The following is a 15,141-nucleotide window of genomic DNA, read 5'->3' as shown; positions in this document are numbered from 1 at the left end:
GGACTCACTCTAGGGTGGAGTCAGAAAGCAGAAGCAGCTCTATGCTCGAGTATCTCAATATATCTGATCTATAGCAAAGGCAAGCTAGCTCAAGGCTAAAGCTGTGGTTGGTGAAGAAGCAGCTAGCCCTCCACTTATTTGTGAGAGAAAGAGAAGTGTGGTATTACGTGGACTGCATGGTGATCTTGGTTTTGTCTGTACTTAAAATTATGAAATGGTCTTGTTTGTCTCACTTTATCATGGCCTCGGAATGACCATGTCTGGTGTCAGTTTCTGTGAGATTACTTATGTCCCTGTGTCCAATAGGAGACACAATGGCCCAGCAAGGAGCATGAGGCCAGCTTCTAACACCTTCAAGGCCTATATATAATTATCCAACAAGCTCTCATATAGAGTTCTTACTATCATCATGATGTCAAGAGAGATTTAAATTTCTTTCTTAGGTAAATACAGATTAAGAAGAATTATTACAGCTGTTCGCTAGGTAGACAAGGCTCTATTTGGGGTCCCCATGGGGAGGACAGATATCATGTTTTGAAATGTAACAAAAGAAGGATATGGTAGCAGTGCTGGGATGTAAGGAAAGGAGACAATATATTGCAGGCAATCTACAATTCTTAGGAATGATACGTAGATCAGGAACCCCCTTAGAGCTTGTGAAACACAAGAACTGTCTCCCTCTTAGTGAACCTAGTGAAGAAAGTTTTCTGGTTCATAAAAGATGAAAGCTGTCCACTGTACTTATCCAAGAATCTAAATGCAATTAAGCATTCGTTAGCAAGACATAAATGTCTTCATATCTTGTAGGTGTGCTTTTTTCTTTATGGTTGTTGAATTGTTATTAAAATCCTAAGCAGTAAGTCTTACCTTAGACTGTGTTTCCAGAAGACTATCAGAATGCCGATATTGCCAAGTCTGAGTTTGAAGGAAGCAATGCCAGCTGCCCTTCAGGACTCAGAGACCATAGGTGCAGCTCACGCAGAAGGCATATGTAAAAAATACCTGAAATTACTACAGTTTCCTTTAAAAAAAAAAAACTTATTTGGAAAAAGTCTTAAACTTCCTTAACTTAATGCACATTCTATAAAGGCATGGTTAATTCAATTCAACAAACAAGGTCAGAGTAATGACTCAGTTGCATTAGGCCGGGGCCAAGATCAGTGAACTCGGGCAAACCGTCTCCAGCCAGGGATTCCTTCCAGTGTTGGTCATCATCCAAACGGCATCTGCAGATGCCTCCATTGTACTGAGGGCGCGTGAAACACCATGGCTCCCACCTGCCAGCATGTCCACCCCACCCCCAGCAAGCTCCTCGCACTGTGACACCCACCCCTACAATGCTTACTTACGAGGGTCCATGTTCTCCATTTCTCTAGTCTTGGGGAGACTTCAACTTGCCATGTTGGGGGGAGTATTTATAGCCTATCACTTAACACTGTCACTGAAAGATAATATTTCAGTGATTACTCAGTGCTGACATTTTATTATTTAATTTTAAAATCCCATCAGAAATCCCTAGCCTGATAAGCTAAAAATGAGGTTTGAAAATAAAGCACCTGGCAAATCTGATTTGCAGTGATCCAAATGGCATTTTGTCAGACGGGAACTAATTACCAACCTGACATGATTTCAATCTGCTGTCATTTTATGAAATAGGATCTGTTTGCTCTCCATAGAGACGATCAGCCTTGCCGCTCTGCCACTAGACACCCAATTTCACCGACTCTCGTGAGATTCTTCTATTATGCAAACTGGTGGGAAAGCAATTACGTACTCCAAAAGATTAAGACTAAAAATTTCATGTTCAGAGCATTGTCATTTCACCTCTTAAAATGTAAATTCTTCCCAGATGTTAAGATGCCTTTTTTATTTCACACAATGTCACTTAATGATCTGAGGACGCAACCCCTTCGGAAAGCAATTTATCTCCCAAGTTCAAAGACAGAACTCTGACAAGAACTCCAAGGCTCTGCCCCAGAGAGAGACCACCCTTAAGAGATGAAGGACTGATGGAAGGGAATCCATGCCTCTCCAGGCTTTTCAAGGCTACTTAGTGGCTGGATTGTTGGAACACAACCTGCATCCTTACCGATGGGACCGGGGTCATGTCGTGTCTTGGGAGAAAGCTCCAAGAAGAGGAGGACAGGAGTTCTGCTGGGACTGATGCCCAGAATAAACATGAAAGGATGCATGTTGTAATTTCATGTCCCCTCTAAGATACATTGTATTGATTACAATGGAAAGTCATTAAGTCTGCTTTTCTATCCATTAATAAGTTGTTATTGCTCACATGTAAGCACACGATTACTCTGCATGTAACCATATCCTGTAGAAATCCAGATCTTAAGAGTATATAAGCACTGTATTAATTCAATAAAGCATCTACTGATCGTCAGTCAGTAGTCCCCTCATCATTTCGGCTCCAATCACCAGGTTCCTCACCTCCCGCAGGGGACACTGGACATTTGACTATTACCAAGCCAAATGCTCCAGCTGGCCAGGAAGGAAGTTTGAGTAGAGACCAGCAGGAGGTGAAAGTGCTATTTAAACAAGAGATACTTTACCCTTCTTCACCTTATGAAGAAATGCTTGGGGTACGCCTGGGTGGCTGAGTCGGTTAAGCATCTGCCTTCAGCTCAGGTTATGATCCCAGGGTCCTGGGATGGAGCCCCACGTTGGGCTCCCTGCTGAGCAAGTGAGTCTTCTTCTCCCTCTCCCTCTTCCCCCAAACCCCCTGCTCAGGCCCGATCTCTCTCAAATATATAAATAAAATCTTTAAATAAATAAATAAATAAATAAATAAATAAATAAATGCTGGAATGTCCATTGACAGAAAGAAAGGGCAATACCTCTCATGACTCCACGCCAGGAAACGTGCCACATTTAACACTCTCACACAGCAGACCACGGTCAGCAACTTGTCCCAGTCTAGGCTGTGACACCAACTGTCACTGAATGGACAAGAATCTAAGATGTTCTTCATAAAAATCCAAAAATGTCCAGAGAAGTCCTGTTAAGTTTCCTATGAGGACAGTCAGCGGGAGGGGATCTCCCAGGTCAGTTCTCACCTCCCAGTGTGGAAAGAGAAAGAACAGGAAATATACTTTCTATGCAGGACCCAGGTAAGCCTGCCCATACCTGTCGATAAACTCAGTGTTAAACAACATTTTCATAATTGTCAGCCACACAAAGTAACATTTATCTTTAAATAACTACATTCCACTTAAAGGTTTAAAAGTTAAAAACTAAATAATAAACAAAGAAAGAAAGAAACTTTTAAGAGTAGGCCAACTAAATAGAAAGAAAAAGTTAGTATGATCGAGAAAGGAAGTCTGAGGAGAAAAGGAGGAGAAAAGAGGGCTCCCTTCTGGTCTTGACATACCTGATTTCTCTTTGGGTGGGGCTTCCCGGACAGAAGCAACACTCTCTGAGACACCACGCGTGAGACTACATGGAGCGTGGGGAGCAGCGCCCTAGGGAGCCCCAATGTGAGTGAGACCGTGTCCTCCCCAGCACCACTGCAGCTTGCTTCATGTGCAAATACAGCGGTTTTCATGCCCCACATTCCCAACAGGCAAGGGGGCCGCCCCGCACTGCCCCCTCCTCAGTAGGACCAGCTCCATCGCACACGTAGGGCCCAGCACACGGAAGAAAACTGGGCTTCCGGTGAGGAAGCCATTCCCATTTCCACCATGGCTCTGACAGGAGAGGACAGAGGGAGTCAGGGGGAGGCAAGGGAAAGTATCTCAGGGCAGATGGAGAGGTGGAGAAACTTCTTCACCTCGAGGTCTAATGGGAAACCCAAAAATGCTACTGTGAGCCTTAATTCCATGTGTTAACTCGGCTAAGCCACGGCACCCAAACGCTGGTCTAGATGTTGCTGGGAAGGTACTTTTTAGATGAGATAAGTTTTTAAAGCAGTAGGCTTTGAGTAAAGTGATTACCCTCCAAAACATGGGCGGGCCTCATCCAATCCGGTGAAGGCCTAAGAGCAAAGAGTGAGGTTTCTGAAGAAGGAATTCAGGCTCAAAACTGTAACAAGGAAACCCTGCCTGAGTTTCCAGCCTGATGTCTGGCACTACAGATTGAGAACTTGCCCGTTCTCACAGTTATGTGAGCCAATTCCTTAAAATCAATCCCTTCCAATATTTCTCTCTTTTTCTCTTCATATATATTTTGGCGAGGGGGTGGGGGGAATTTTTATTTATTTATTTGAGAAAGAACAAGAGTGTGGGCCGGGGAGGGACAGAAGGAGAGGGACAAGCAGACTCTGTACTGAGCCACAGACCTTCACATGGGGCTCGATCTCACAACCCTGAGATCATGACCTGAGCTGAAGTCAAGAGTCAGATGCTTAACTGGCTGAGCCACCTAGGCTCCCCTCCATGAAAAAGTTTTTCAATACCCCTCAATGCTTAGTTGGATTTCCTACTAATTCCTTCACTGATTCATGAGTATGAGATGTGCCCCTTGAAAGTTCTGGGCAGTGGAACCATGGCACCTGGGTCAGCCTCTGCACTCAGCCCCCTCTGAGTCACAGGCACATGACTAAAGCAAGTATGACACAGTTCATAAATGTGGCTCAGTGAGATGTAGCTTGCAGGGAGGGACCACAGATGTGAAGCACCCAGCTCAAAACCTAGACAGAATGGTGGTTTGGAGCTATTATGGTTACACAAAGGTTACTAATAAAATACACTTCCTCCTACCCCCAGTGGGGAGAAAGACAATTAATATAATGCTTTAAAGACCAAGCAAGTGATATCAAGGGTGACTGCTAGAATTCAGCACAGGGAAAGTGTATGGGGCCCAGAAGGAGAAGTCTGCAGGTGAAAATGGAGTAACAGGGGACCAGGCATCAGGTGGAAGGCACTGCACCAGCAGACCTGAGGCTTCAGCAAAACGAGGGAACTGGCCTCCACGTGGGTGGGTCAGACACACGTGTGAGGAACCGCGCTTCCTCTGCATTCTGAAGGGCTAGCTAGCTCCTACAAGGAAGAAGACAGGGAGGCAAAACAGAAACAACCAGAAAGAGTCGCCCATGTGTGCGTTCTTTTCAGGACCACACAGGTAGGTTATGCAGACACAATTTTGGCTAGAAATCACTGTGACTTCGGAGTCTCAAAATTTACACAATAAAAAAAAAAAAATCAGTACAAGGCAGAAGATCTTTGGAAAAGAAACTTTTGGAACTTCTGAATATTTGCAGAGGGCACCACAGGTCCGATAACACATACAGGGCCCAGAGTAAGAATGCTAATAAATGAGAAAATTCTAAATAGATTGCGTCTTGCTTTTTATGCCCATTAAAAAAGAAAAACATATTCCATTAACCTAAGAACATGGTATTAAAAGATATGCAATCCAGTAAAAGCTGGGGAATGACCTCTAGTAAATCTTTAAAAAATAATTAAGCTGTTCAGAGATCAAGCCTATTTTTAATTTTCTTATTTTGCTTACTTGTCTTTTCATATTTTGTCATGACTGTGACCTGCTCATGGAGAGGGGACATCGTGTTTTTAAAACCCTGCCAAGAGTAAGTCTAAAGAGAAAGTGAGTAGGGGACGTGTCTATGGACAAGTGAACACATCCGGGGAGCCAACATCTGCCCAGACGCACTAGAGAAGGTAAAAGTCTAAGACTGGAGAGAGCAAGGATTCGCATTCCATGATGGTACCGACCTGGGTCACAAAGGCATTTATAGCTGGTGCCCACGCTGTGGCAGGTGCCGTGCGCGCAGGGGCTGAGCGCGCAGAAGTCCACGAGCTGGGCGCACGCTGGCCCCGTGAAGCCCGCGCTGCAGCTGCAGCTGAAACGCAGGCCGTCCGCATGGCAGGTCCCATTGTTCTGGCACGGGGACGAGGCGCACGGGTCCACCTTGTCCTCGCAGGCCGCGCCGAAGTATCCTGCCAGAAAACGCAGACAGGGGAATGGGTAAAAAATAAATGAAACTGTGTTCACACATCATATCTGATAAGCTGGGTGCAGGTGGCACCTGCGTGGCTCAGACCTTAAGCCTCTGTCTTCGGCTTATGTCATGACCCTGGAGTCCCAGGATCCAGCCCCACATTGGTCTCTCTGCTCAGCGGGGAGTTTGCTTCTCACTCTCCCTCTGTGTTCTTCCTCGTTCTCTCAAATAAATAAAATCTTTAAAAACTAAATAAACAATCTGGGTCCATTCCTAAATTTCCCCATGGTGAAGTGATTAACTCATTTAACAGTTTCCAGATACCGACAACCCAACCGTAGGGGGAAGGCAGGTCTTCTTAGCTTTGGGAATGGGGGGTTAAAGTATTAAGCCCTGGGCTTCCAATTTGTTCAAATGTAAGATATATGACCGCTCAGATGTTCAGACACCCAGGGACGTGAATATATTTACAGGTGTACATGGGCATATGTATGTGTGAATAATTAGTCTAGAAAGATGCCAAAAAAAATTAATGGTGATTACCTTCAGGAAGGTGGGACTGGGGTCAGTGGAAGACTCTGTCCTCTTATTTCATACACTTTTCTGGGGGAAAGGGATTCCTTACCTTTGCTTCAAAAAGATGTAATCCTGAATTTTAAAAAATAAACCCATATAAAATAGTAATCAATGAAAAGATATCTCTCTCATATCCCTTCCACCCCATTCTTCTCTTTTGAAGAGTCACTGTTAGCAGCTTCTTGAATATATACTTTTTTTAAAAGATTTTATTTATTTGACAGACAGAGATCACAAGTAGGCAGAGAGGCAGGCAGAGAGAGAGGGAAGCAGGCTCCCTGCCAAGCAGAGAGCCCAATGCAGGGCTTGATTCCAGGACCCGGGGACCATGACCTGAACCGAAAGCAGAGGCTTTAACCCACTGAGCCACCCAGGCACCCCTTGAATATATACTTTTTAAATTTGGTTACTGTAATAGATAAACTCTGGTGGCCATATAACAAAATACTACACAGCAGTAAAAAGGATCTATGGTCTCACTTGTGCTACAATGTGGATGCATCCCAAAAAATTATTTTAGCTGAAAGAAAACAATTAAAACACAACACATATTGTGTGATTCCACTTCTAAGAAATGTCCAGAAAAAGCAAATCTGTAGATAAAGAAAAAAGACTGGTGCTTGTCTGGGACCAGGTATGACCTTGAATGGCCATCAGCTGTCTTTGGGGTTGATGTAAATGGTCTAATATCGCATTGTGGTGATACATTCACTAAAATGCACTGAGTTATGTACCTAAAATAAATGAAATTTTTATCTAAATTTTACCTCAGGAAAGCATTAAATTCTTTAAAAATATTAAATGTGCTAATTGTAGAGGCTATTTCTTTTTGTTTCCTGTATATGTGTTTCAGTATTCCTCAATTTTAAAAAGTGTACATATGTATGTGTGGGTCTGTAGGTTTGTGTATCCATGCAGGGATTTCAAATGCTTTAGTAAAACCTATTCACAGTATAGCAGCAGCTTGAAAATTAAATGAAGATGGTTCAAATTTTAGAAACAAAGTTAAATAATTTTACTAATAGTTTTTATTCCAATATTCTCTTCAACTTTTCTTGTCTATATTTTTCTAAAAGATTTTATTTATTTGTTCGTTTGAGAGAGAGAAAGCGCAAGTGGGGGTGGGGGGTGCAGAGAGAGAAGGAGAAGCAGACTCCCCACTGAGAAGGGAGCCTGATATGGGACTCGATCCCAGGACACCAGGATCATGACCTGAGTGAAAGCAGACACTTAACTGACTGCGCCACCCAGACGTCCCCTCCTTGTCTACATTTAAGTTTGTATTTACCCATATTCACACAGAACTCCTGGCAATACTGGCAATATCTGTTGTTGCTGCTAAGGACCTAGTGAATACATAAAACAAACAAAAATAGCTCCCAGACTTAATTATCTGAAGCATCCCTCATAAATTGGCATAATCAACTTGGTGTTTTTCTTTCCAAAAATAGAAAACCTTTTCAAAATCCAATGCTTTTCAACATTTTAAAAAGTTTCCCGGTAGTTTTTAAATTTTAGAAACTGTACTAAAAATATCCCACATTGGCTTTAATAACACTTGAATTCTCCAAAGAGTCCCTTCACAGCCTGGAATGGAATCTAATTCCATCTTTCATGAGATGCGTTCCATTTTACTCTGAATGAAAAGGAGATGTTAAGTACTTATTACCATGGGACGAACAATGACCAAGGCGAGCCCCGACCTCTCTAATCTGCTGCCTCATCCAGAAAAGAGCTCAAATTATTTTCTTTACAATGTCATTGTGGGTTCTAAAAAGATATGTAGCAAAATTCCTGAAAGAGCACCTGATCCAATGCTGAGTAAATGAATTAAATAAGAATGGTAAGACTAAGAGCCAGAGTGGACATCTCCTAGGGGCTGGCGTGCACCAGATGATTTTAACCCTTTCCATGCATTATTTCTCTGAACCCCACTATAACTGTATGATAAAAGAACCCTTAGTGCCTCTACTGAACAGATGGGACAGTGGTGACACAGAAACATATGTAAAGTAGCCTGTTGGAGTCTATGTAGCTAGTGGATGGCACAGTGGGGGTACTAAGCCCAAGCTCTTGCTACTCTGCAGTATGACACAGAAAGAAATCAGTGATGGGCCATCTAAGGAGTTAAGGTGTATAAACACAACTGGGACTCATGTTTCTATCCTGTTTGTATCTGAATGGAAAAAGAAATAGAAGACTCATCCATCAAGTCAAAATTGAAAAAAAATTACAAATTTTAGAAAGGCAATCACTCTAGATTCATGTTGGTAGACTCCATTATAAATATTCACATAATCTGCATAGGATATTCCAAGCAGAGCAAAAGATGAGTAAATATGCAAGGAGAAGTGAAGGGTCATGACTGGGGAGAGCCCACATTTCAGTAAGGTCTCGGGGAGGGTGAGAAGTGAACATAAATGAGGTCCCCGGTCAGAGGTCCGATCGCCAACAGTCTTGCACACCTCCATAAGCAGTCTGCATTTCCTTCTGAAGCTCCTAGACATCACCTATTCTTGTTTTTTTGATATCCCTAATTGCAAGCAGTGTGGAGAGTGAATTAGTGACAATCAAGACTGGAAGCAGGAAACCAGGTGTTTACTAGTGTAATTGGGGTGAGAGGTTAGGAGGAACAATTTGTAGCGCTAGGGATGAAGAATGTGAGACAGTAAATGATTTCACAAGCAACACTGTCAGTTCAAGGACCAATTAGATGGTGCAAGAATGAAAGAGAGGGGAAAGCCTAGGGACACAAGGTTGCAGAAGCCTTAAACTCCAATGACAGCAGGAGTCAGGCTGGCAGCACTGACGACAGAAGCGGGCCAGCAGTAAGACAGCAGGGAGTGGTGGGGACTGCGCCAGACCAGAGATAGCATGCCCCCTTGAGTATGTTCCAATGGGGGTGGCTGCAGCTCACCTGTAGCTCTCTACTACCATTTGAGAGGTGGAGCCCATTGCCAGATCCTCTGAATTTTCAAGAAATATCTGAGATCTGGATTCTTGTTGGAACCCATCCTAGTTGAAAACAGTGATAGGTCATTTCTCTGGGAGCTAAAACACATCTATGGACCCTGTGTACGTGCCTTCTGTGTGTGACTTAATGTGAACCATGAGCTTTGGAGCCAACGTGGGAGATACTGCCCATGAGCAACTGCAAGACCTTGAGCAGGTCCTTGATCCTCTTGACCTCATGTGTCTGCGTTCACAGAATTGGGCATAGTGATGCTGACAGCACACGGTTTTTACGAAGCTGGAATGAAAACTTCTGGAAAACATTTGGCACGGTGACTGGCAAATAACAGGCATTCGGTAAGAAGCAGCTACACGTGTGTTTTTCCAGATTGGGGTACAATGTGGACGGTGGTGTTACCAATCGCAATGGCCAACAGAGGAGGAGATTCCCAGGGTGTAATGATGAGCTCAGCTTTGCACTTGTTGGCTTGAGGTACTTTTGTGTTTATTACAGTCAGTTAACTATGCAGACCTGGTGCTCAGGAAAGAGATATAAGGGAGAAGACATGGACTGGGGGTCAGACACATATGGATAGGAATCAAATTCATAGGTGTGGATGCTAATATTTGAGGACTGGAAGACAGTCCTCACTAGAACTGCCCAGGCTGGTACCCCCATCACAGGTTTCTCTGCCTCCATTCCTGTGAGAAATCAGTGTCTCTTGTTTAAGCCAACCACCGATGGTATTCTGTCATGGAAGCCCAAAGCTAAGACACGACAGCTGTGACCAGCAACTTCTCTTTTTCCATCACCCAAGCAATTGTTATCCTCTGATTAATGGGACATCCTTTGTAAATGACTCACACCTTTCATAGCCACCCCTTAAATGGCTTCCAGAGAGAGAAAGGGACAAAGTTTTATAACACAAAGAAGGCAGGGCCAGAAAACTAAAGTAGGGTTGGGCTCTTCTTCCTAGCTTTGCGACCTTGAGTGAAGTACTTAATCATTTTGTGCTTTAATTTTCTTGCATATAAAACGAGGATGACCCCTGCTGTGTCAGATGAAACAAAATGGCAGGCAGTGCTCAATAAATGTTGGAGGCTCCTTCCTTTAAGCAGGGCTTCTAGGGAAATCCCAGGTTGTAGGTACACCCAGAGTTTGGGGTTAGGGCAATGGGAGAGAGGTGGGCTTGTCAGCCAATCTCTGGGATGTCATCAAATTTCACATGAACATGAATCCTTGGGGGGAAGAGGGGTCCCAGGAGCTATCCAAGAGGGAGTGTTTTGGAATTAGGTGGTTCTCACACAGTGTTCTCTAAACATATTGGGCCACCCAGAGAGGCTGACAAATGGAGCTGGGGTCCCAGAGCAAGCCATGGTGGGAAGAGGTGGTAGGCAGGGGGCATCTCTAACAGCATTTCTGCGCAGGTTCAAAAGGACAAGCTGCTGAAACAGTGTCTTTTAATGGCAAACACTTGTCCGTACTGGGTACCGTTCCAAGCGGTTGGGCTATATTAACTCACTGAACCCTGGTCTCAGTTCTATGAGCTAAGTACTATTATTTCCTTTTCAGATGGGTAAACAGAGGCACAGGAAGGTCAAGTAACTTGCCCAAGGTTACACAGCTAGTAAATGGCAGGAATGGAGTTTGAACACCGGGAGTCTGACTCCCAAATCCAAGCTTCTAGCCAGTGCTTTTTGCTGTAACACTTGATGTCTGGGGTGTAGCAGAAGGACCAAGAATGTGAAAACAGGTAATCCAGGACCTGTCAGACTCCTCTGTCACTTGCTGGCTATGTGTAGCAGAAAGGGCTTGCCCTCGCTGATATCTGCCTCCTCTGCTTTCACAGCAATAGGACAGCTGGTCACCCGGCTGCCCAGAATAATGGCTACATTGGCTGTCTTTGCTTTAGTCAGATGGAAATGACAACACTCTGGGTAATGGGATATAAATGGAAATCTCTTGAGGTTGCTTCTGAGAAACTTCCTTAAAAGAGAGTTGGCATGCACACTTTGCCCTGTTTTATTTTATCCCTTCATTCATTCTATTGTCTGTAGCATAGAGATGATGGAGCATAGAGATTGCCCTACTTTGGTAGAAAATCACCCATACACAGTAATGCTCAGTTAACCCCAGGAAGGATAAATTCAAAGAAAACAAACAAGGACCTCATAGTCAAATTACTGGGCACCCAAAACTAGGGAAAAAATATTAAAAGAATCCAGAAGAAAAAATCAAAATACATATATTGAACAATGAAAAGAATTACAGGTGACTTTTCATTAGGATCCATGGAGGCAAAAGACAATAAAATTACCTTTTTAAGGTACTGAAAGAATGAACCTATCTCCAAGAACTCTATTTCCAGAGAAAATAACTTTAAATAAAAATGAGGCTAAATTGGGGCGCCTGGGTGGCTCAGTGGTTTAAGCCACGGCCTTCGGCTCAGGTCATGATCTCGGGGTGCTGGGATCGAGTCCCGCATCGGGCTCTCTGCTCAGCGGAGAGCCTGCTTCCCTCTGTCTCTCTCTGTCTGCCTCTCCATCTACTTGTGATTTCTGTCAAATAAATAAATAAAATCTTTAAAAAAAAATGAGGCTAAATTAAGACATTTTCTGATAAAGAACAACCAAGAGAATGTTGTTGCCAACATACCTACCTTACTACAAAAACATTAAGGAGTCTTATTCAAGCAGAATATGAATGATAATATAGATGGAAATGCAAGTTTGTAGGAAGAAATGAAGAAGACTGAAAATGGTACATTTGGGAATAAGTTCTTTTTCCTTTTCTTTATTTAACAACAGTTAGCTATTTAAAGATTTTATTTATTGAGAGAAAGTACACATGTGAGTGGGGGGGAGAGTGGGAGAGGAGAGGGAATCTCAAGCAGACTCCCCACTGAGTGTGCAGCCCAAAGTGGGGCTGGATCTCACGACCCTGAGGTCATGAAATCAAGAGTCAGGGGTCTAAATGACTGAGCCCCTTAAACAACTGAGTATTTGAAGCAAAATTAACAATATTGAATCATAATGTTATAACATACTTAGAAAATACGTGACAACAATAGAACAAAGAATGAGGGGGGTGGTTGATAGCATTATACCGTCATTGGATACTGTAATGCCCAGAGCAACCACTAAAGGACAACAAAAAATTAAGAACCAAAACAATAGCAGAAGATAAAGATATCGCTAAAAAACCAACTGAAGAGAAAAAAATTTTCTAAGTATTCAATTTTCCCAAAAGAATGAAGGAAAGGAAGAATAAAATAAAGAACATGGTAGATGAACAGAAAGCAGCAACCAGTCCTATCCATAATCGCACTGAATGCAAATGCCTAACAATGCAGAGATTGTCAGACAGAAAAAAAAAAAGGAGAACCAAATTACATGTTCTCTAAGAGAAACCCATTTTAAATAAAAAGACATAAAGATTGACGTGAAAAGATGGGAGAAGATACATTAGGGGGAAATTAGCGTAAGAAACCTAGTGTGGCGATATTATATCAGCAAAGGTGGGCTTTAATGCTAGAAGTATTATCAGAGAGAAGGAGGGCCATTTAACTTGGCTGTCTATCAAAAAGATATAACAACCCTAAATGTGCCGAGACCTAATAAGAGAATTTCAAAATATACAAAAGAAAAACCTGCCAGAGGGAGAAACAGACTCCATCAGAGAAGGACCTCTTTCTTATTACCCAAAAGAATAAATTGAGCATGAGCTCATGTCTACAATATTTCAAAATACTATTGAACCATCCTGACCTAATTAATATTAGTATAAAACCACACTCAAAGACTCAGAACACAAATTCTTTACACACGCACATTCAACAAGTCAGTTATTTCAACAAATGTGAGAAAACCGTTTGACAAAAATCAATATTCATTCATTATTTTTAAAGGGGGGGGGGTATTATCAGCAAACTAAAACAAGAGTCCACTTCCTCCATCAGACAGGGCAAAAAACAAAAACTTACAGGTAACTTCACATTTAATGGTGAAATAATGGGTAGCCTCCTCTAAGATAAAGAATAAGCCTAAGGAAATGATTTGGTTTTTTTTTATGGTACAAATTCACAAGGTGACGCCATAATTTATATCGACATGCAAGGCACACAGAAAACCTAAAACAATGTTGAAAAAAGAAAAAAAAAAAGGCTTAATATTAAAAGATTTGGAGACTTACCCTAGCTGACTTCTTTTTTTTTTTTTTTTTTAATTTTATTTATTTGAAAGACAGAGAACGCACACACAAGTGATAGGGAAGGACAGAGGAAGAGGGGTCAGGGGCAGAGGGAGAAGGAGGGGCAGGCTCTCTGATCCAGGACCCTGGGATTCTGACCTGAGCTGAAGGCAGCCACTTAACCAACTGAGCCACCCAAGCACCCCTATGTTAGCTGACTTCTAAACTTGGTATAAAGCTACAGTTATTTACAGTGTCTATTGTTTGAAACTAAACCAAATTCTGATCGATAAACCATGCCAGTGAAATCCAATAACTAGCTCTTCTTTGAGGTCTTAGTTTCCTCGTTTGTTAAAAATAGAGATGATAAGACAGCTGTATAAATCAAATAGTTACACTAATAGAGGAAAAAGAAGAGGAATCAATGTTAACACTAACAGCAAATACTGAGTTCTTATGCCAGACACTAGACCAAGCAATTGGCTTCTATCGCTTTGATTTATCACAACCACTGGCCCAGTTAGAGTCTACTATTATCCCCTTTTACCAAAGAAGGCTTAGAGACTAGATATTGGAGAACTGATCCAGGGACATCAACTGGTAAGTAAGAAAAGCAAAAATCAAAATGAGGTCTCTGTTCTTAAGCCCCGTGCTAGGCTCCTACACAAGAGTTTGTCTCAAGGCACTTGAAAAGTTGAAGGTACCATGCTAGCCAAAGAAATGACAACCAGATTAAACCCATCAGTATCCTAAATTCTTTAATTGAAGATAGCTTTAGGACATGGAGACCCCTTAGCAAGTATAAATTTTGAACTCTGCGCATTGGAAATGCCCTGGGCCTCGCTGGCTCTCAGCATCTCCAGGGTCATGTGGAGGATAATTTTAAAGAATACGATGATGAAACTTGAGTTCTAAGGAATCAGCCTATCACATGAACTATCAACTCCTTACAAAACCAAAAGTCATTTTTAAAATAAGCCAAATACCGGATTTGGAGTCAAGGTGCCAACCAAGGCAGGCCTGACCTCCCCATCTGCCTGCCGATCAAGGCCAGATGTTGGCTAGTTTATGGCTCTTGCCATAATACGTGTTCCATGGGTGTGAATGTCTAAGTTCTTGAAATTTTAACTCAAAACTCGCCTGCAAACATGATGCTGATGACAGAGAGCTTGAATGTTACTGCAGTGGAAGTGTCAAAAACTAAACTCCAGCCCAGGGAAGAAACAATGTATACTCAATTTCTAGATCTATCCATGAGTATATGTAAGTGATCCCCCAAACAGATGTCGTGCTATAGGAGTCTGATTTCTCTGTTTCAAAATATACAAGTCTATGACTCAAAGCTAAGGCAAAGATTACTTTCAGGTGCACTCCTATGTGAATCTACACAGTGAGCACCGTTCTGGGAGTGCTGGGAAAAAAGGGATCTTACACCACAAGGTAGGAAAGGACTTGGGGTCATCTGTACCTGAGACTCGGCCAGCACAGATTTCATCTTTCCAGAAACATTCCAAAA

At 42.5% G+C, this 15,141-nt stretch overlaps 1 protein-coding gene across 1 annotated transcript in view; it reads right to left on the bottom strand.

Annotated features, from left to right (window-relative positions):
• Positions 1–15,141, bottom strand: part of DNER (delta/notch like EGF repeat containing) — a 311,380-nt gene that overhangs the window by 56,858 nt on the left and 239,381 nt on the right. Inside the window, exon 8 of the mRNA XM_082690792.1 lies at positions 5,682–5,906. Coding sequence (XP_082546918.1) covers positions 5,682–5,906 — 225 coding nt within the window. The remainder of the gene's footprint in view (positions 1–5,681; positions 5,907–15,141) is intronic.

This window comes from Mustela nivalis (assembly GCF_964662115.1).
Source record: "Mustela nivalis genome assembly, chromosome: 11".
Lineage (NCBI taxonomy): Eukaryota > Metazoa > Chordata > Mammalia > Carnivora > Mustelidae > Mustela > Mustela nivalis.
This window is presented reverse-complemented; position numbering and strand designations above follow the sequence as displayed.